The sequence below is a fragment of the Megalops cyprinoides genome, chromosome 12 (genome assembly GCF_013368585.1).
Source record: "Megalops cyprinoides isolate fMegCyp1 chromosome 12, fMegCyp1.pri, whole genome shotgun sequence".
NCBI classification, from domain to species: Eukaryota; Metazoa; Chordata; class Actinopteri; order Elopiformes; family Megalopidae; genus Megalops; species Megalops cyprinoides.
In genome coordinates, this window is record NC_050594.1 from 3283975 (window position 1) to 3305930 (window position 21956).

At 48.6% G+C, this 21956-nt stretch overlaps 2 protein-coding genes across 2 annotated transcripts; one reads left to right on the forward strand and one right to left on the reverse strand.

Moving 5' to 3' along the window:
- On the forward strand, positions 1–3858 carry LOC118787376 (CCN family member 2-like). Its single transcript, XM_036542915.1, has 5 exons — positions 1–407; positions 1007–1223; positions 1409–1666; positions 1919–2130; positions 2496–3858. Exons 1-5 carry the CDS (start codon positions 345–347, stop codon positions 2769–2771), a joined length of 1026 nt encoding a protein of 341 aa, XP_036398808.1. The 5' UTR covers positions 1–344; the 3' UTR covers positions 2772–3858.
- A 5537-nt stretch (positions 3859–9395) lies between these two features.
- Positions 9396–18924, reverse strand: LOC118787022 (TGF-beta-activated kinase 1 and MAP3K7-binding protein 2-like). Its single transcript, XM_036542411.1, has 7 exons — positions 18569–18924; positions 15060–15240; positions 13395–14916; positions 11420–11580; positions 10902–10995; positions 10122–10211; positions 9396–9761 (listed from the first exon to the last, which is right to left on the reverse strand). The coding sequence occupies exons 2-7, from the start codon at positions 15159–15161 to the stop codon at positions 9622–9624; spliced, it is 2109 nt and encodes a 702-aa protein (XP_036398304.1). The 5' UTR covers positions 15162–15240; positions 18569–18924; the 3' UTR covers positions 9396–9621.
- Positions 18925–21956: the final 3032 nt, after the last annotated feature.

A 21956-nucleotide genomic window follows, 5' to 3' on the forward strand; every position in this document is an offset into this window, starting at 1 on the left:
CTGTGCGATGTCGCGGGGTCAGGGGCTGATCTCTCCAAGTTTACAGAAGAGACAGGAAACCGCGAAAGAACGCCAGGAATGTCGGTGTTTGGCCGCCGCTCCGCTCCGCCGCTCGGACGTCACGGCTCTTCTGCGGGTATAAGAGCGGCCGCCTGGCCGCCTCAGACAGGCAACACGGATCTTCCCCTGCAGCGGCACGGATCAGCCACTGAAGATCAACCGTCTCCCCGACTCCGAAAGGAACCGAGAGAAGAAGAGACTCACCGATCGGAGAGCACACGCAGACGCTGCTGTGAAGATTTTACTTCTTAGAAGAAAAGTTAACGCTACTGAAGAAAAGCAGAATGTCAACTGGAACGAACAACTTCAAAATGATCTCTTTCCTTTGTCTCACACTGGTCTCCTTGGTAAGTTAAGAGCTTTTAAGGAGAGCTGTGTGTTACTGAAACACTGTTTAGTTGTGCTTTTTGGTGTTGGTGTAATTAACAGCTGGCTTTTGGCCACGTGCTAAACTGACCCACACAACTGGGGTCGAAAATGACTGGTTAGATGCCAGATGCAGTGTACCCCCAGTGTAACTCAATTTATTCGTTATATCTTATCGTTAGATTACTATTATTACCTTAGCAGGCAGCCATACTCAGGATATTTGACACATAGTAGATATAACATTTGTACAGCTGTGTGTAAAGCCAGAGATTAACTGAAGCAAGTCACTTCACAGCAGTATTGCAGTTGGGAAGTGAACCTGTGACATTCTGTGCACAAAACATCATATCCTAAAAAATGTAATGAATAGTATGGAGATATAAGGAGACAACTTGGTCAAGTTGTGCAATGAGGTCCATCTGGCGGTGCAATGCACCCCTAAGCAGCCCCATAGCGCTGGGCCTGCCCCTGCCCGTGTGTGTGTGTGTGTGTGTGTGTATGTGCGTGTGCGCACACGCGTGCATGTGCATGTGTGTGTAAATGCGAGCCGCTGACCGAGGCTCCTCTCCGCCCCCAGGTTTGGGCTCAGGAGTGCAGCGGGCGGTGCAGCTGCCCCGAGGCCCCTCCTCGCTGTGCCCCGGGGGTGCCGCTGCTGACCGACGCCTGTGGCTGCTGCAAGGTGTGCGCCAGGCAGAGGGGTGAGCTCTGCACCGAGAGGGACGTTTGCGATCCCAAAAAGGGGCTCCACTGTGACTTCACCTCCCCCTCCGAGCCCAGGACCGGAGTCTGCGCAGGTGAGGAGAGCTCCCCCTGCTGGCGGAAAAGATCGCCATAAATCGTTCATAAATCTTCACCCTCCCTTTGCCTGCTCTCACCCCCATATTTCTTGTGTTATAATAATAGTTGAAACTTTTTTTGCGCAGCGAATGCTGTCATGATGTAACTGGAGAGTTAACACCACCCCCCCCCTCCCCCACAGCGAAAGAGGGCGCGGCGTGTGAGTTCAGGGGCGTGACGTACAGGAGCGGGGAGTCCTTCCAGAGCAGCTGCAAGTACCAGTGCACCTGCCTGGATGGGGCGGTGGCCTGCGTGCCCCTCTGTGGCATGGACATCCGCCTCCCCAGCCCCGACTGCCCCGCCCCGCGCCGCGTCAAGCTGCCCGGCAAGTGCTGCGAGGAGTGGGTGTGCGAGCCACGCCCCGCCCAACTTCACAGCTTCCTCGGCCCCGCCCTCGCCGGTGAGACCCCGCCCCTCCCTGGCGAGACACGCCCACGCATCAACAAGGAAGAGTTATAGACCTCATAACTACCTCACTATTAGTGAACTAATAGTTCACGTAATAATATGTATAACATGCGTACTCAGGGTACAGGGTTACAGCAGCAGTGTACCTCTGTCTAGGAACTGGGCCTGCAACTTTACCCTCTGGTTCCTTAGTCACTGCGATACACTCTCACCCTGTCTGACTGTGTGCTCGTGGTTCCCGCAGCGTACAGAGAGGAGGAGACCTTCGGGCCGGACCCAGCCCCGATGAGGCAGAACTGCCTGCTCCAGGCCACCGAGTGGAGCGCCTGCTCAAAGACCTGCGGCATGGGCATGTCCACCCGCGTCACCAACGACAACCGCGAGTGCCGGCTGGAGAAGCAGACCCGCCTGTGTATGGTGCGGCCGTGCAGCTCGCACCCGGAGCAGAGCGCCAAGGTATGGGGGGGGGGGGGGGGGCGCCACCCACTACATTAACATGTATGACTTTTAGCTGAGATCAGAATAAATTCATTTACAGTTGTAATACTCTTTGATAATTCTGTATGAGAGTTTGCAGTCACATCATTGTTTAATTAACTGATAGATGGTGATATAGTAGACAGGGAACTCGTTTTGTGACCTGAAGGTTTTAAGTTCAAACTGTACATGAGGCATGGCTCTTGTATAGTTCCAAAAGCAACTGGATTTTCATCAGTAAATATCTTTAGTAATTATCCTGCTGAATCCCAAATCTCTGTTGAGCCAGTAGATCGTGTGATGTATGTAGCGAAGCTAACGAACAACCTGCTTTTTTTCTGCAGAAAGGGAAAAAGTGCCACCGCAGCCTGCAGGCGTCAGAGCCAATGAGGTTCGAGTTCTCGGGCTGCGTGTCGGTGAAGGCCTACAGGCCCAGTTTCTGCGGGGCGTGCTCCGACGGCCGCTGCTGCTCGCCCCACAAAACCGCCACGCTGCCCGTGGACTTCAGCTGCCCCGGCGGCCGCGTCACCACCCAGCAGATGATGTTCGTCAAGACCTGCTCATGCCACCGCAACTGCCCGAGCGAGAACGACGTGCTGGGCGCTGCCCACCGTGCGTGAGCAGACCGCCGTGCGTGAGCAGACCGCCGTGCGTGAGCAGACCGCCGTGCTTGAGCAGTCCACCGCTAACGCCGCGCGCCCCGACCGACGAGCGACACCACCTTTCACTTGAAGCCAGCAGACATCCGTCTCACCTGCAGCACAATATTTGTTGTTTTTTAGGTCTAGTTCCTTTGCTTTTGTGTGTTTTTGGTTGCTTTACATTATATAGTTAAGAAAGATACCAAACCACATGTTTATGCAAAAAAGACTGTATGTTTGAGCATATTAATAGAAGGTGATATTATGTAAGACATTCACTTTGAAGGAGTTATGAAAGACAAGAGGGCTCTCCAGCCCTGTCAGAGACACTTCATTATACTTCCACTGTCTAACAGCCCCTGTGCTGTTACGGACCAGCCAATCACAGCTCTCTTCTCTCTGAACTGTGGGCAACTGGCTTACTTCCTCTTACCACTGTCAGAAAAACAGGTGCAGGTGTAGGCCAAAGGAAACATACCCACCACAGACCTGCGGTATTAGATTTAACCCAAAGGAATCCTACTGACCATAAAGCTACTGTATTAGATTTAGCCCAAAGGAAACATACCCACCACAGACCTGCGGTATTAGATTTAACCCAAAGGAATCCTACTGACCACAAAGCTACTGTATTAGATTTAACCCAAAGGAATCCTACTGACCACAAAGCTACTGTATTAGAATATGCTTAGTAAGTGATCAGTAATCGGTACTGATCTTTCCTGAAACAGTATTGATAGCACTTTTACAGCCCCCTGCTCTTACAATTAAAAATGTGCTTTGAAAGTCTGATGGGACACCAACAAAAAAAAAAACTTTTTATATCCTGAGAGGATAATCCAATTTACCTGACAAAGACTGGATAATGTACAACTTTCCAATAACTGTAAATATTGTATATATTTCTGTACAGTTCCTAAGTTAAGTTAATTTAAAGCCAATGTAATGTTTACATTCTTTGATTTGACTTGACAGTTTGCTTGTCAGAGTGATTGCACTTTTGACAGTCTGCTTGCACCACGACTGAGAAGTTGTGAGCAGAGCGTTGCACGTTTTCATTCGAACTGTCTGGAATAAAACGATTATATTTTTGTATAAAGCTGACGCGTGTCACTTATTTACCTTGCACACCCATGGCTTTCATTTTTTCATCACCGGCACATTCTCACCTCAGACCCAGCAGCCAGAATGGCGAGGTGTGCCGACACCCCAAGTGTTGCAAACTTCAGTGCAAGAGGGGGCATTGCTCTTCCCCTTCCTTCTCTTCCTCCTGGTCCTCCTCCTCCTCCTTGGGCGAAAGTGCTTGAGTGGAGCCGCCTCGGAGAATACTCCGCTGTGCTCTGACTGCTTTTGCTCTCTGCGTTTGAAGAGGGCGGAGCACGCGCAGAAATAGAACTGAAAACGGTGCGGCTTGAACCCCTGTTTGCTGCCCTGTTTCAGATGAAAACCAGAAATCACTGTCGCGAAAACTGACATTGTTACAATAACTATTCGCTTCTTGCTTTGTTCAGCCTACTAACAAGACGCATTCGTTGCAATTATTGGTAACCCGAGTCCTGTTGCCGATTAGGAAATTCAGTAAATTCAGTAATATTGCTGATCTTTAAAATGAAATAATGGAATGATTAACTTCAGACATGAGTGAAGACATTGACACAAGTGTGAGTACACGTCATTTTTAAAGGCACCAGGAAAGTGAAACACACCCAATACTTGTGATACCCGTTTTCTTTTTACATCATACAAGTAAAAACTATTTTTAATTCATTTGCTTTTATCCAACACGAATGAGACTTTATGACCTTTTTTAGGTATTCAGTTCTGTAAGGTTCGATAAAGCAATATGTCCTTTCTCTTTTTTCTTTCTTTTTTCTCCTGCTCTCGTTTTTCAGTTTTTTTTTTCCAAATGCATTCCTGAAAACTCCAACTTAACTTCAAATCTACACACGTCGCATTACACTTTTGAGCTAAACCGGTGCTAAGAACGTTTCTGTGAAAAGACGTTTCTGAACGCCATTTAAAGCGCACTACTCAGGAATTAAAGTTTATCCAGAGCACCACTCCAAACGGAGAAATTTAATGCAGAACATCATAAAAATAATCATACAGCGCCCTCTTGTGTGTGCAGTCTAGTACTGTTCCGAAAGAGGGTCGCGGCATCGCTCAGATATCCTGCACATAATTCTCTTGAGACTTTCCTCAGTGCCTTTCTAACTTAATTCGTGGAATTCTGGGAACTGGTGAAATTGAATCTTTGTTCATTTGGGATACAGCGAGTACAGGCGAGCTTAAGCAAGACGCCTGTCCTGTGTTTCTCCTCTAAATACCCAACAAAATGCATGGGTATGCAAAGTGTTCCTTCTAATAGGTAAAGTGCCAAATGGTCTGGTTTACTGCCAAAGTGGAATGTGAAATTATCAGAGAACAGGCGCTGTCTGAGGCGGGACACACCCGGCAGTTTGGCCCGCGTCCTGGCAGCGTTGCGTGATGCGTCTTAATTACAAGCATTTCTGTTTCCCACCGCTCACTCCGTCTCGGGTTTCTGCAGGTAAAGGATTATTTACTTTCTATATTTATATACACTGCCACATATACTGTACACATGTATATGCGTAACAGTACATGTAACTTTATCATAGGGTTATTTTTGTTAAATATGTCAAATATATCGTTAGTATTTAAAAAAGAATATTTATATTTATATTGGGCTAAAAAAAACAAATTTCAAGCATAATTTTTTAGCTCAAGATATCTTTGAATTCATGTTTCCCATAACCTTAATCAGGTGTGTCCAACCTTTTGACCGGTACTCTGTGTCAAATATGACTCAGGAGTATTCTCACTGTCCGATGTTCTGCGCCAATACTTAAAGCATAAGTATGTGTTTATGCTTTGGCAAGCATCTGCATGTACTTTTACAGTATTGTTTTAATTTCAGCAATGCACGGCCCGTGTGTATGTTGGTTTTTGTTTTAACAAATTCATCACTGCTTACTCGATCCGAGCAGTTAGCCAGGTCGCTCTCTACATTCAGAGGCTACTTCATTTCCTAATACTACGGTGAATTATTTATTGAGAATATACCACATATACGGCCCTCCGTGGGGATTTATAATTTGCAGGAATTTGCAAAAAGGTCGAAATGAATGAATGTTGGAATTGGAATCCAACAGAGCTTGGAGCTATCCGAACACCGGCATGTAGTAGGCTAGGTCATCCAGGAATTTTGCTTGACTTCTCTGTACTCATTTACCCGTTTACAGGATACACAGGTGTCTGCTGGAAAGATGTCTTACACCTATGAAGATCTTGATGTAGACCTCAATTTCTCAGTGACTGACAACGAGTTGGACACACCCCCTTGCCCACCTTCAGAGTCAGTGATCGGCGCAAGTGTCCAGGGGACCATTTTCCTTTTATGGTCCATGCTGAGCGTGGCCGGTAACCTCTCCGTGCTGCTCCTCGTCGGTCGCCCACAGATCCACAAAACGCACCTCGACAGGCACCTGTTGAACCTCGCGGCAAATGACCTCCTGTCCGGCCTCTGTCTGGTGCCCTGGTCCGTCCAAGAATATTCCGAATGGATGTTTGGAGACGCCGCCTGCAAAGTGTTCTCAGTGCAGGAGGAGCAGTGCTTATTCACCGGAGTCCTGATATTGATCTGCGTGTGCGCGCGTTTGGTCAGACCGCCGCAAATCGCACAGTGCGCGTCACCCTGGGCGCTCGGGATCCTCCTCGCATTGCCGGCGATGCTGTTCAGTAAAGTGTCCAGGCTCCGCGATCAGACTACTATGGTCTGTCATCACGACGAGGGGGGGCCGGGCCTCGCACGTCAGTGGCTGGCTTTCAGCATGCTTAAATATTGCGCTGGAATCGTTGCCCCGCCATTGCTGCTCCTCCTGGTTGTGACCGTGTCCCGCAGAGGCCTTACATACGGCGAGCCGGGAAACGAAAAAGCAGCAAAGCTCGTCTTTGCAGTGATGCTGGCGTTCACCGCGCTTCAGAGCCCGTATTTCATAACGCTGATGGCTTCACGGGTGATTAAAATGAGCTGTTCTCTGTCTGCGGACGTTGAGAAGGCCGTAGAGATCACGGAGACTCTGCGTACGGCGCATGTGTGTGTCAACCCGGTCCTGTACGCCGTGTTGTGGGACAAGTTCAGGGCCCGTTTCATCCAAGCTGTGAGTAGCAGCACTGGGTCAAGGATTCAAGCACACGGAGAACCAATGCAACAGCAGCAGCAGACGACCACACCCTAAGAATGGACCGTGGCACGAATTATTGCTTTAGTAATTCAATTCAAGCCGGCTTTAAGAATGAGACTTTTATCTTTTGAAAAACTTTTTTTTTCCTTTTCACCATTTACAGTTATTCAGATGAAGTTTCTTTAATCCAAGAAAATACACTTATAAAACATTATATATGTGATAAGTATCATTGAAAAATATGTTTATGTAATTATTTGTAAAATAAACATCAGACCCAGGAAAAGTTTTACTACTGCCTGTTATGTCTGACTAAACATTGATGATGTAGGCCTATCAGTTCTGAAGTATGAAAGCAAAAACACAATAACAACTAATTCAGAAGGTGAGAGACGAAGCTGGACCATAAACCAGCACAAAGAGGCACTTCCACGACCCCAGCTGGACACTGCAAGGACCGGAGGGAACACAAAGCCCTCAGCTGTGCGGGGTCATACTACGACTCATTACTTAAGCCTTCACCCTCACATCGATTAAAAAGCTTAGGCACACAGTGCCAGTTCAAAAAACTACAACTGTGCTTACAGATATAAAGGGCTTATTTTGTGAGGAAAGCTATGTGCAGTAAAAAGATAAGATTCACTCCTCAGTGTACTGCACGCACATCACATGCAGTTTCATTTCTGCTCCTTTCCTGAGGCCTGGAGTGCTGTGCTTGAGGGGGCGGGAGGGTGGGGTGCCAGGGGGCAAGCTCTTCCCATAATCCCCTGCCCACAGAAGGGGCAGGGAGGTGCAGGAGCGGTACTGTGAGAGTTTCCCATCATCCCTTGCACAGGAGTGGTACTGTGAGAGAGTTTCCCATCGTCCCTTGCACAGGAGTGGTACTGTGAGAGAGTTTCCCACCATCCCTTGCACAGGAGCGGTACTGTGAGAGAGTTTCCCATCGTCCCCTGCATGTTGTGCAAACGCAGTGAGAATGCTGTGTGAATGTTGTATGAACGTTGTCCTGCTATGGCGACAGAGCCCACACTGGCAGCGGAGCAAGGACCCTATAGACGACGTTGGCCCACAAAACCATCCCACATCTGGTGCCTAAGGCAGAGATCAAACCACCTACACTGAGCATGGTATGTGGATGTACATTTTGCACTTTACATCATTAGTTCCCAAGTAGTCCAGAATATTTCATTAAAAAAAAATCCCTTAATGCACTGTCATATAAAATGTACAGTTTATCACTTTCAGGTCTATAATATTAATTTCACTGGCTAGTTTGAGCATCAGCTTAAGTTACAGTATAAAATCCCTCATTGAGGGCCTTTAAAAACACACCGTTTGCGGCATACTTTACTTGGTGACTGTGTGAAGACACAGTTCTCACAACCAAGGACAGCTTGCCTTCCCATTCATTCAGTCTGAAGGTGTATGAATTCATTTGTCATCTGAGCCCTATGTGTTTCCATTTCCATTTCCATTCCAAATCCTGAGAGTGTGTGCGCGTGTGTGTGTGTGAAAGCACGAGTGGCATTGAGTAATGGGGAAATTACTTGGTTGGTGGGTGTGGCTAACCAACCAACAAAAGCTGGGTTTGAGGAAAGAAAAAGGGACTGCAAGGAGAGAACTGGGGAAGGTTGTCTTTAGGTCCTAGTTTTACCCCTTTTACTATTGCCTGTTGCTGTTTTCTTTCCAATACATTGTGCATTTTCTTTAGCCTCCCTTTTTTAAATCCAAGGACCTTTATTGTGGGGCATTTTGGGAGAAGTGTGAGCCAGCTTCTCCAGACTGCACTGTGCAAACCATACAACACGGAAGCCGAACCAAAGCGCACCTCTAGCAGCTCCCTTCCGATTGTGACTTCACACTGCCATTCCACATCAGAGTGGCGCACATGCATCAGCCTTAAGGCAGGTCTGGTTGTTGGTCCATGAGTAGCATCTAAGGGGAGAAATTTCCAAGGGGAGTGCGAGAAATTAAAGAGTGCTAACGGCTTGTGTGGGGTGGAATGCCACTTTTTCAGACCCAGAACCCACTGGTATGACCCTGTTCCTGTGCTGTAATGGGTTCACTGTGAGACCAGTTCCTACCAATATTGACATGTCATATTTGTACTCAAGTACAATGCCTATTAATTTTAATGCTACAAGTCACCCGCAATGAGGCAGTCTTTCTGATTACCTAATAATGTTAAGAAAAATGTCTATTTTATTGACACAATGAAATAACGAGCCAAAGGCCCGCTGATGAATACCAACAGACAGACGTGAGCAGAAACACTTTCTCTTCATGACTGGGAGATCTCGCGTGGAGTTACCTCTGCCAGTCTGAGCCTGCAAAAACACAGAGCCCCAGGACAGTTCCACACACATCCCGCACACACCCCAAAACACTCTCTCCACACACACCTCACACACATTCCCCACACACACTCCCCACACACTCTCTCCACACACGCCCTAAACATTCCCTGCACAGCAACACAAGCTGTACAAACTGCCTTTGGCACGCAGCTCTGTACCCGGGAACTGGGCCCCACTTGGGGGGGGGGCATGTGTTAAAACCCCGCCCGTGTCCTCTCACTGCCGGAGTAAACGGAGGTCCCCTCCTCGAGCAGAAACGGAAGAGGCTCAGAAGTGGCGTGGGAACTCGCAATGTTCGCAGCGCAGCAGGGCGGGGTGGTTCCGGAAGGTGCAGGCCGTGCAGCTCCACGGCACCCCCTCATCCTCCTCACTGTCTCTGACCGTCTGCGGGCTTCTACACGCTGAGTCTGTCCGGGGGAGGGAGGGAAAGACGAGAGATAGAGAGAGAGAAGGGAAACAGAGAAGGGAGGGAGAGAGAGAGAGAGGCGCAGTTACATTCCACCCGCCCAGTAATTAACTGTCCATGCCATTTTGCGTATCTTCAGAAAACACACAACATCCATGAACTTCATAGAAGGTATAACCTCACATCCTACACCTGTTTTCTACCTGGCTCTGTGTAACAGAAAGGGGGGCACTAGTCTAGACAGCGTGACAAATGTGTGAGATGAGTGTACAGGTGACTTAAATCTGTGCTGCCTGTCAGGCAAGGTGCTCAGACAGGGGAGCTGGCCTTGGACGCTGTGATGCGTCCTTCTGATACACACCTGCGGAAGTACCTTTGCGGTTCGGTGGAACAGCACCTGGGGGTGGGGTACTGTCAGGGGGGTTATGACCACTGAGGTTTAGGAGAGCTCCTGTAACAACAGGGAAACCAGCAGTCAACCCACAGTTTCAACACAACCAGCAACATTCACTGCTAACAAGAAGCAAAGCAAATGCAACAGCCACGCTTTCTATGAGCTCAATGCCAAAGGGAGACCTCCTTGGATCAATCCGAGTATGAAAGGCATCATCATTTTTCTTTGAAGGCAAAAATGGCACCAGAGAAATCTGACAGAGTAACTGCATTTCAGCTTCTGCTACTCAGATCTGATTCAGTAATTCATCACTGAGCCCAGCTAATCAAAACTGTATGGAAACACATCATATTTTTAAGGGTACTGCATCATGTCGTTATTGATTTCTATGTCAAAACTGCTACACTGCTAAACTGCAAGCACAACTATCAGCATTACCATCAATATACATCACTGGGTTAGCAGTGGGCATAGTGGTAAGGAGCAGGGCTCATAGCCGAAAGGTTGCTGGCTCGATTCCCCGCTGGGGCACTGCTGCTGTACCCTTGTACAAGGTACTTAACCCACAATTGCCTCAGTAAATATCCAGCTGTATAAATGGACAACATTGTGAGCTATGGAAATCTCTCTAGATAAGAGCATCTGCTAAATAACAATATCATGCAATATCAAACATGCTTGTTATTACTGAATGAATTTCTCTAGCTCAGCTGATACCTGCAGATAAGGCCATAATTCCCAGCGTACCTTTGGCCTGACAGAGGTCCGTTTCTTTGGTTACGCGATCGATGTCCATCTGCAGCATCCTGTTTTTGCAACGCAGCTGCTGCACCTCATCAACCTGAAACCCCAGAAACCACCCGAAAACCCCACGGTTACACCACCACTGCAGTGACCAAGCAAATCAGACCTGCATCCTACCCCTACACCAGCTTTGGTGTGAGAGCACGGTCAACTCTAAGACCAACACTGGAGTGGGTACTGTATGACCTAAAAACACAACTGCAAAAAAGTCTAATCTGCCAATGAAATTGCAAAATAATGAATTGATACAATGAAATTTATTGGCATAACTGTGCATAAATTAGCTAGGACTCATGGAGGGCAGCAGGGTTAGGGTGAGGGTTTGGGTTAGAGCAGCTCTCTGTGTAAGGCTGGGGCGTTGGGGTGAGGGTGAGGGTTAAGGTTAGGGTGAGGGTGAGGGTTAGGGTTAGGGTTAGGGTGAGAGCAGCTCTCTGTGTGAGGCCGGGGCGGAGAGGACTCACGGAGGGTGCGGGGGAGGCGGAGCGGGACCTGTGGGCCTGCCTCTGGGTCAGGCCCCCCTGCATCTCGCTGACCTCCTCCTTCAGCCTCTCCAGCGTCAGCTTCTTCAGCTCCAGGTCCCGCCACAGCCGCTCCATGCGGGCCCGCTGGTGCAGCAGCAGAGCTGAGGGGAGATAATGCTCCGATAACTAACACGCACGCACGCACGCACGCACGCACGCACGCACGCACGCACGCACGCACGCACGCACGCATGCTGCTTCTCACAGGGGAAACACCCCTACACACACACACGCACACATGCACGCATACGCACGCACGCTGCATCTCACAGGGGAAACACCCCTACACACACACACACGCACACATGCACGCATACGCACGCACGCTGCATCTCACAGGGGAAACACCCCTACACACACACACACGCACACATGCACGCATACGCACGCACGCTGCATCTCACAGGGGAAACACCCCTACACACACACACACGCACACATGCACGTATATGCACACACGCACGCACGCTGCACCTCACAGGGGAAACATCCCTACACAAACACACGTACGCGCACACACACACACACACACTACATCTCACAGGGGAAACACCCCTACACACACACACACACAGTGTTACATAGGAAAACACTCCTACACACATCCCCCACAGGTCAACATGAAGAATCCAGTTCCTCACAGGGCGCTGCCCCCACATCCTGACCTGCGGAGAGCCCACCAATCCCCTGCTCATTGCCGCTTTTCCTCCTGGATCCTCAGTGCCTTTAAAGATTCAACCCTCCCCCGACCTCTCATTCCTGCAGAACTAAAGCTCTCTCTCTCTGCTCGGAATCCCCTGACTGGATCTCATAAACGGTTCTGCTGTTTCTGTTCTGAACTCACACCACTCCCCAGTTCTACTCTCTTATTTTCCTATAACCTCCTTCCAAAACATCTGCCACAGAACTTGACAATTACTCTTGATTATCACCCTGCTATCATCAGAGATTCCTCTGGGTTTTCATATCGGGTTGCACGGTTTCCCTGGGCAACCAAAACATTTAACCAGGTCCACCTCAAAAATTAATGAGGCGGCTGCCAACATCGGGCAACCTCATTTGTCAGTAAAAACAAAAAAAAAAGAGTGCTTACAGGAACTATACAAAATAAACATAAATTAAAAGTAAATTACTGAAAAAAATGATAAAATGGTAATGCAACCCATCTACCATCTTCAGCAGTCTGAGAGTGGAGGAACTGAATGACTCATCACTACAGGGGGGGGGGGGGTGGAGGTGCGGGGGGTCCAAGGTGAGGCCCTGCATATTAGTCACCCCAGAAAGAGGTACCAGGGGTGACTCACAACAAATCCACCCAAAAACTCCTAAAAAGGAAGTTCTGCTCTTTCTGTGCACGGCTGACTAATACAACTGCTGTCAGATGTCAGGCCCTGCAAGCGTATCTGCCGCACTATCATCCAAAACAAACCTCCGCAAACCCTGACACAGCCACTTCCAGCTGAAGCGCCTCTTCAGATGTAACTCTTTCTTCCACTCAGATAAAAATCTGTGCAGATTTTAGATTTAAAGGCGTCTCCTCTGACCCTTTCATAGTTCCATGTGATGTCCCTCAAGGCTCGGTTCCTGGGCTTGCAGCTATTGCTCTGATATTATTTGTAAACACGTTCAGTGCTGTGCAGAGGACATGCAACTTGCTATGAAGATCAGATCAGATGCAAGCCCAGACACAAAGCTGAACAGGTGCCTTTGCCTAAAGGGCTTATCAGATGAAAAAACATGTCCCGTTCAGCAGAGCATGACTGGAGTAACTCTTTCAGTAAAACCTATTTTTGGTGAGACGGAAGAGCCTCTCCTTAAACTTCCTCTCAGTGCCAATCTATAAGAGCATCTTCTTATACAAACTTATAGTATTACAAAAAAAACATTTTTTTTTTTTTTTTACTTCATCCCCCACCCTGAGTGTAGGCCAGGTCGTCGGAGCCGGTGCTGAGTCTTCGCGCCTCGCTGGGTCTCTCCTTGCGCGCCGACAGCGGGTCCGACAGGTGATGAGGCTCCGGCTCCACAAAGTGGTCGGAGGGCAGGCAGCTGAGGTCCGCGGGCTGGAAGGCGGGGGGCACTGCCCTGGGGTGCGCCGCCGGGGGCTTGTTTGGGGACACGGTGATTTTGAAGGTGTACTTGGTGTTGGGCTGGGTGACCAGCACGCGGGGGGAAGCTGCGGAGGCGCGGGACCGGGGAGGGTGGTGATGGATGTAGGCCGGGCCCATGCTGACCTGGCCCGAAACGTTCCGGGTCCCCCCTGGGGGGCCCTGCAGCGGGGGGTTGGCTGAGATGTAGACGGTGGGTGGGTTGCGCCCGCCCCCGGCCTCGTCCCCCCCAGCGTTGGTGGAAATGTAGAGCGTGGGCTGGAGGCGGGACCCGGAGGAGGCAGACGCCTCTTCAGGGGCAGCGGCGGCGGCGGGTGGGGTGGCGGAGATGTACAGCTTGGGCTGGCTGCGGCCGAGGCCGGAAGCGGTGACGGACAGGGGAGCTGGGGAGGAGGCCGCCACGGCAACCGAAGCAGGGGAGGGGCAGGAGGAGGAGCCAGAGGCGGGGCCGGCTCCAGGCCTCAGCACTGCAGAGGCAGAGTTACTGCGCTGGGGAGATTCAAGTTTAATCTCAATCTGGTTCTTACACGGTCCGGTGGAGATGTTCTGGATGTTGTATTGGCCGAAGGAGGGCGAGGAAGAGGAAGAGGAGGAGGCCTGGGCTCCAGAGGAAGCCTGGTGGACGGAAGGGGCCTGGGGGTTGGTGGGCGAGCTGATGGGCATGTAGACGTGCAACATCTGGTGACCCTGGGACTGGGGCTGGGGGCCGAGCGGGGAGGGAGGCTGAGACGCCTGCTGCTGCTGCTGCAGCTGCTGAGACACGGAGCTGCTCTGGAGCCGGCCAGCGTGCTGCTGGGAGAGCCGAGCCGCCCCGGCCTGAGTCACGTACGGCCTGATGTAGATGGCGTTGGCCTGCGGGCTGCCGGGCCCGGCCTGGTGCCCCCCGTGTATGTGCAGGGAGGTGGGCGTCTTGCGGCCGCTCTGCACGTTGGGGGCCAGGGTGACGGTGATGGGGCTGAATCGGCGGGCCGGCTGGGGGCCGGAGAGGAGCTCCTTCCCTGCCAGCGGGTACAGCCCCAGCTGCGGGCCCTGAGCCGCGTCCATCGCCGCGAACACGCGGAGGCTGGCGGGCACCTGCGGGGGCGCCGACAGGGGCTCCGCAGGGAGGAACTCGGGCTGTCCCGTTCGCAGGGGTCCGTCGCTCAGGCTGTGGGACAGGGTCCTGCCCCCGTTCATCCTCGGGCCGTCCCGCGGCGGGGTCAGGGGCGCATTCTGAGACTGCAGACCCAGGTGCAGCTGGGTCATGTGGTTCCGTAATCTCGAGAGGCCGAGGTTTGCTTCGCCGCTCACCTGGGGCGGGCGCTTAGAGCAGCCGTCTGAATCGCTGTGCTTCTGCGGGAGAAAATAAGAGTTTAGTCAACTTTTAACGCAATGGTATGAATGACGAGTTATTAACAAGGTTGTTGCATGGTAGCTAGCAGCCTGGGCGGAGCTTCCAGTCACAGGTTGCTGGTTTTAAACGGTGTGGCACTCACCGACAGCAGACACTGGGACACTGCACCCTCTGGCACTTCGGGAAAAGTCTGCCGCAGGTCGTGCAAAACCTGAAGGTCGATCCCCGGGCTTCCCTGGGCCATCCGTGTGCCGCCGGGTCAGAACAGATCGCTCAGACTGATGCTTCAGCAGGGGCAGAGCCACACCCACAGCGGAGCATCACTGCAGGAAACAACCAGGAGACATGAGCAAGCCGCCGGGGCTGTCCAACAACCTGCCCGCTTTCCTCCGCACTGCTGTTTAAAACATATATATCAGACTTCACATTAATCACACGTTTTCTGGGAAGAAGGCGATATTTAAAGACGAACCCCAAGGAAACTGCTTGCTTGCTGCATCAAGCCCACACCGTGTCAACCTGTCCTGAAAAGGCAAATTTATAAATTCTTGGTAGGTCAAAGCAAACTCTCTCTCTCTGCCTTTCGTATGAAAGGAACAACCCCTAGGCGCCTTTAAAGGCCTCGGCTGTTCTGGAAGCACCCACTCCTTCCCCAGATATGCATTTATTAAAAGACAGAAATTATTTAAAAGTAAATGTCTGGCTCTGCGGTTACCTTGACAAAAGAAATGTGAGTGCCACCTCTCAAAATCTCAGCATCATGCCAAAATGGGTCTGATTTCACAATGGCCATGTGCAGAAGAGGACTAAAACATGCCTGGTCAGTTGCTTTAACCTGGAGGTAATGCTTCTTCAGAGAGAGGTTAAAAAGCACGAAGTCCAGGTGCACTCAGTCACCACTCTGTCACAGAAGGATCCACTGGTATTAAATGAAGCTGTTTATGAGATCTCTGTTAAAAGGCTATCACTACAAGTGAGGAAAGCTGATCGTACAAAAAGTTTGACTAGAAATAACACAGGATAAGGACGTCCACCATGAGCAGTTTGTCCCATTCTTCTAGATGTTCCTGACTTTTCATCTGAGAATATTACAAACCCAAAGGCATACAAAAAGGGTTTTTGGATTACCTCCTCCCAATCTGACACCAGACACAACCTTGGCTCTTGAGGGGCTGCCAAGTGCCACGCAGCCTCAAGAAATTTAAACAAATAAAGGAACTAATCGGTAGTGTGCTCACTTAAAACTGCCGGCAGAAGCCCCAGCCACTTCACATGGCGCGCACGCACGCACGCACACACACACACACACACACACACACACATAATTCACTATGGCAACAAGTGATAATGCCAAATATAAAAAAAATGGTGCAACAGCTTTTAAAAACAAAACAAATTTTTGCAGAAATTAGTTTGCCAGCGTCAGCAACCCTGTGGGTATTTTTTGAATACGCGCGTGTCCTTACAAAAACACAAGCAGGAGTGGTCGCTGATAATGTCTTTACTGCACACCCACATCTTCGTCCCACTCTACACCACATAGTTTTGTTTGGTGTCTGCATCTACCTGACAGCTGCCTGTGGCAGCTCGCCGCTCAGAAAGTGCAGTATTGGCTGAAAGTCAAGACAGGCACAAGCAGCTAATTAATGACCCCTGCAAGACTAATGTCCTGCGTCCAGGTACTGCTGAGGGCTCTGAAGGCTGGACTCCTGGTGCTTGACTCCTTGAGTCCTAGTGAGTGCATACGCTGTATATCCGAGGTACACTTTAATGGGCCAATTTTTAATTTTTAGTTTTACTGTTGCCCACTGCCCTGTTACAACCCAGCAGATGATGCAGGGAACCAGAAGGAACTTTTGAACGACAACATTTCAGTGAAATAAAAAATGAATCCATTTGCCGCTCCTAAATTTGACACAGTCCACAAATTAGTGACATTGTTTTAAACAAACGCCCGTCAATTAGCTTCACCTGGCTGTGAACAGAGACTGAAACACTTCATAATGAATTACTATAGATTTCACAGTGAACGGGAAGTCGACATTATGCATTATTAAAAGTTAAAACACTGTGACAGACAATAGTTACTGCTAACGCAGTAAAATGCTACATTCACGGTCTACCAGAGATGACCAACCAAGCAAAAAAGAGCTGGTGGACCAGAGATCTAATACGACAGCATTAAAAACTGAAGGCCTACTTACAAAAGCAAGAAGGAAATCGATGAATTAAAAGCAAGGCACTGAGACACACAGGGCAGTGCAAAGCCACACCTGCCTCAGTCACCTGCCTTAGGAGCACTTTAGTGCCATTATGAGGTGACCCAAAACACAAAGACCGGCGCCAACCTCCTCCATCAAAGACGGACAGCTGGCATACTGACAGTGCCACAGAGCCCTTCAGAAAGTGTCAATCACACACTGTTGCCACAGTGCAGGCCACTCTGACAATACATTCCTCTCGCACTATAGAGGTGAGTTTTGCGATTTCTGTCTTGTGTACCATTGAAAGTTTATTATCTTAGTTATAATTCCCTTGTGCCTCTACTAAAAACACCCCAGCAAATGGAACAGCAGTTTAAGATCTGAGTTAGCATCTATAATGGGGTTTGCCACTGAGAGTGGACACCAAGGTAAATACTTTTTCAGAGAGAAAAAGCTGAAAAAAAAACACTAAACTGAATACGATGCTGAGCAAAGATTTGTTAATTTAGGAAGAGAAGAGCTTCGAGGAACCTTTTCTGACAATCCAATACCTACGGTCTGTGTCACCTCTGGCAAGTGCAGAAGCCTGGCGAGTTGGTGCATCAAGCTCGTTTCAAAGTCGCGACCCTAACTTTAGCCCTAATTTATTGCTTCAACGATAATATAACATAGGGTGGTATCATGGCTTCGCGGCCATCTTTTTAAATCAATGATGTGAACGTCTTGGAAAAATACTGCCCTGTGATACCTTCATTAGCATGAAGTGAACTGTCGCTGATCAAGTTCATCAGTAGCTAACTGATAAAATTGATCAGTTATTGTAGAACTAAACTACTATAACTATTACCGTAACCACCATTAACTACAGCACTAAACTACAGTAGTACTAAAGTTATAGTAGTTAAACCAACAAATGTGATAACTAACGCTAGTCCACTTTCTACAGTGAACCTATCATTTTTATGTGGTGTGGCCAAATAAGCTTAGCTGATTTACTTCTAAGCAAACTGCTAACTCGGTTTCCACCCAGTTAAGCGACATTAACAATATTAGTCTCTCAGGAACTAACGCTACCTTCTGCTGAAATGCTTGCCATTGTGAAATTTACACTACTTGCACTTTGCACAAATATGTCTCAACTTAGGTAGGTTGTACACTACTAACTAGCCAAATACGTTACTGTAAGACAACCTTCAGATATATGGAGACTTGGAGGTGATTTGATTTATTTTTATTTTCTCTTAGCTTAGTTTGCAATAAGTTGTGAAAACTTTTTAAAGCTGACTCGCCAGCTACTAAATGTGGTTAGCTAATAGCATGAAGGTGGGTAGCAATGTGCATTTGTAATCAGCTAAACTAGCTAGCCTAGCAGCTAATGGCTAGCTTGCTTAGTTAGGTGGCTAGCTTAACATTTCCCTAGTTAGCTACTGTCTCGAAGCGACCTTACCGTCTGTACTGCAGCACCTAGATCATCCGACACACCGTCACTTTTTCACCACCGGGGCCGAGTTGCTGTCACAGAAAAGCGGGGAGGAAACTTTGTAAAAAAGGGGAATGAATTGCACCGTGGCCCTTCTGTTTTGACTGAGGAGTACGGGGGGGGGACTTTTGCTACATCCTAGCCCCCACCCCTCCCCTCCCCCGCTGCTTCGGATATTTTGACAGTTCTGTATATTTCCCCACTCCAACTCCCAACTCTTTTCCTGCCAGCTAGCTAGTCGGCTAACTTTGCTAAGCTACTCCAACCATACTTATCAAATTAGCTAGCTAACTAGCTAGCCAGCCAGCTGCTATGAAACAATATGGTGGCGACGCATGCAGGCATCTTATCGCGAGATCGAACGAGACTTTTACAGGCCAGCAGTATAGTTACTGATGCTGGATCAGCTGAACCGAGCCACGGTCAGATCAAACTCTTTCCACAAACTTTTATGGTTAAGGAAGTTCAGTGGCTGAGTCACCCGACCAGGTGGCGTTGACTTGCAGCATAAAGCGAGAACAGTCTTGGAACTGTAATTATACATGGGAGTTGAACACAGGCATCTGCGTCCTGCGGAGTTTTGTTGTTATTTTTGGCTGAAAATTGCAGTTGTCCCCATTTGGATTTATGTCTGTTTGCAAAACAATTCTTGCTGTAACGTTATTTCTAATACCAGCCACATGAGTATAAAAATGAGCAATCTACTTTAGTAGATATATTTGAAGATGATTTATGACCATTGCGCCTCTGGCTTTCTTTGGTAAGAACACTGCAGTCTTCCAGTCCTTGAATAGTATTGACTCTTTTATATTTTTCATTTTTATACCTTTTTCACTTTGGGAATTATATATTTTAAAATACTGTATGTTGTAGTATGGTGGTGAATTCACAAATACATTTTAAACACTCCAGAGCCTTATCATTGAAGATGACTGACATACGATTTAATTTCAGTTTGTAAAGAAAAATAATTAATAGATTAAAGAAATTAAATAACACATAAGTAACATATTAAACAAAGGTTTGTTATAAAAGAAGTTTAAATAATCAATAAATCAAAAAATAAAACAATATTGAACCAGAACTAAAATATACTGAACCATAAATATATATAAAGATCTGTAATTTGGTATTTGATATGATGTGCTGTGTGCTGTGAGAAGTGTCATGAAGCAGCACTAAAGTGATCGAATGTTTCTGTTTTCGGCTCTCAGCCCGTCCCTCAGGTGCGCTGTGCTCAAGGCCCTTCTTCCTGGTCTGGCTGGAGGCGTCACTGGAGCCAGGGGTGCTGGAGAATTTCGGCCATGGTGGGCCTGGCCAGAGGCCGCTTATCAAGGCAGCGGTGGAGAAGGTCCTGGCAGTCTGAGGGGTCAAAGGTGAAACGCAGAACGGGTCAGAGGGAAGAGGAGGGGGTCACGAGTCAAACAGGTGTACAAAGCTCTTTCTATGAGAATGAGCAGGATGTTCATAAAACAGCCACAGAATTACCGTGGACTTGGTGGGTGTGTGTTATGTCAACTGCTGTCTTCTAGAGTTAATTTTCAAATACTGACTACTACATGTATTTTTTCCTCTTTCAGAAACCTGCCCATTAAAGGACCATCTCACTCCTGCTAACCTCCAGAGAGAAAGCTCCAGAGATCCAGCTGCTTGTGGACAATCTCCTTTTCTCCACTGAAGGGTCTCTCCCCAGTTAACATCTGGTGGAGGACCACCCCCAGCTGCCAGACGGTGGAAGGCTCAGCGTAGTACTGGTGTTTCTGGTACCACTCGGGGGCGGTGTAGGCGCGGGTGCCTGTGAAACAGGAGCAAAACAGACACCAGTGTCAACACAATCATGTGTTTCTACATTACTCAGGTGCTGTGCCATTAATTCTCACATTGCATGCTGGGAAAGGCTTCCTTTTCCAAGAGACAAAAGTCACTCCTTTCGCATAAAAGGTAGACAATATTACACTAAACAGAAAATCAATGGTGTTGTGTTTCTAAATAAATAAATAAATGTAAATGTTTCTGCTTGTCCACGGCGCTCTCTCACCGCTGAAGCTGGTGTAGGGCTTCTCACGGAGCACGCTACCACAGCCGAAGTCGATAACGTGCACCCGCGGCTGCCCCGAGCCCGTCTCGACCAGCACGTTCTTGGGCTTGAGGTCACGGTGCACCACGCCCCTCGAGTGGATGTCCAGCGTGGCCTCCACCAACTGCCTCATGATGACCTTGGCCTCGCCCTCCACCAGCCAGTCCCCTTCATCCTCCAGGAAGTCACACAGGTCCTTGCATGGTACAGGTCGCTCCAGGACCAGCAGCACTTCCTTGGACAGCCTGTACCAGTCCAGCAGGCCGATGACGTTCCTGGCAGGGGTGTCCCCACGGCCCACCATCCTGAGCAGCGCCACCTCTTTGGGAACCTTCTGCTGCTGTCCATCAAGGGTCTGAGAGCAAATCAAACACAGACACAGGCAATATTCACAAGTACACTGCCACGTAACTGTGTTTTCCATAAACTAGACACTGGACAATGCTGATATCCTAATTTAAATTTTATACAATGACGTGTTTCGTAATTTGTGTCTTCTGTGTAGGGTAACATTAAAACCCACGCGCATAGTACATATGAACAGGTATTTGTGTTACCTGTGTCGGCAAGCATAACTATATTCATGTTCCTGTCTGTCAACTGTTCCAGCAAAGGAGGATCGGTTTGCAAAGAGAAGGGCTTACTGTAGTCATCCAGTCAGCTTTGTGCAGAGGGATGTGCTTTATGGCCACTGGCAGCAATCCCTCCTTCCGGTATCCGGCAAAAACTCTGCCGAATCCGCCACTTCCAAGACACTCTTCCTCTGTGTATTTCTCTGCAAACTCTGTTGAAATTAATGTAGAAGATGTACATGTGGAAAAAGAGCTGAATATAATTTTTTTTCTTTTCTGCTGTAGCACAAATCTTAACCATAAAAATTTAAAATATATAAACTTACATATTTACAAAGACACTGAGCTAAGAAATATATTTAGTAAAATATTTTCTCACTATATAATTTTTTTTGTATGTAAATGTAAAGTGTTAAAACTCAGTGGATGATAATAGAAGATAAGTAAATTGTAGATGGTGCTGCCAGTGCTGGGGAAGTCATGCCAGATTGGACTGGAAAATGTGCTGCTGAGGGATCTGTTTGGATCTGTTCTAACCTTTGCACTGGCAGGAAACGTTGCTGCAACTCCTCTCCGTTTCCTGGAGGCTGGAGGAGGAGTCAGAGGAGGAGGTGGAGCTGGAGGACCCTGAGGATGAGATGGGGTCGGGATTCGGGACAGGGTTAGGGACAGGTGTTGGGACGGGGCTGGGGGAGGGGCTGGGGGA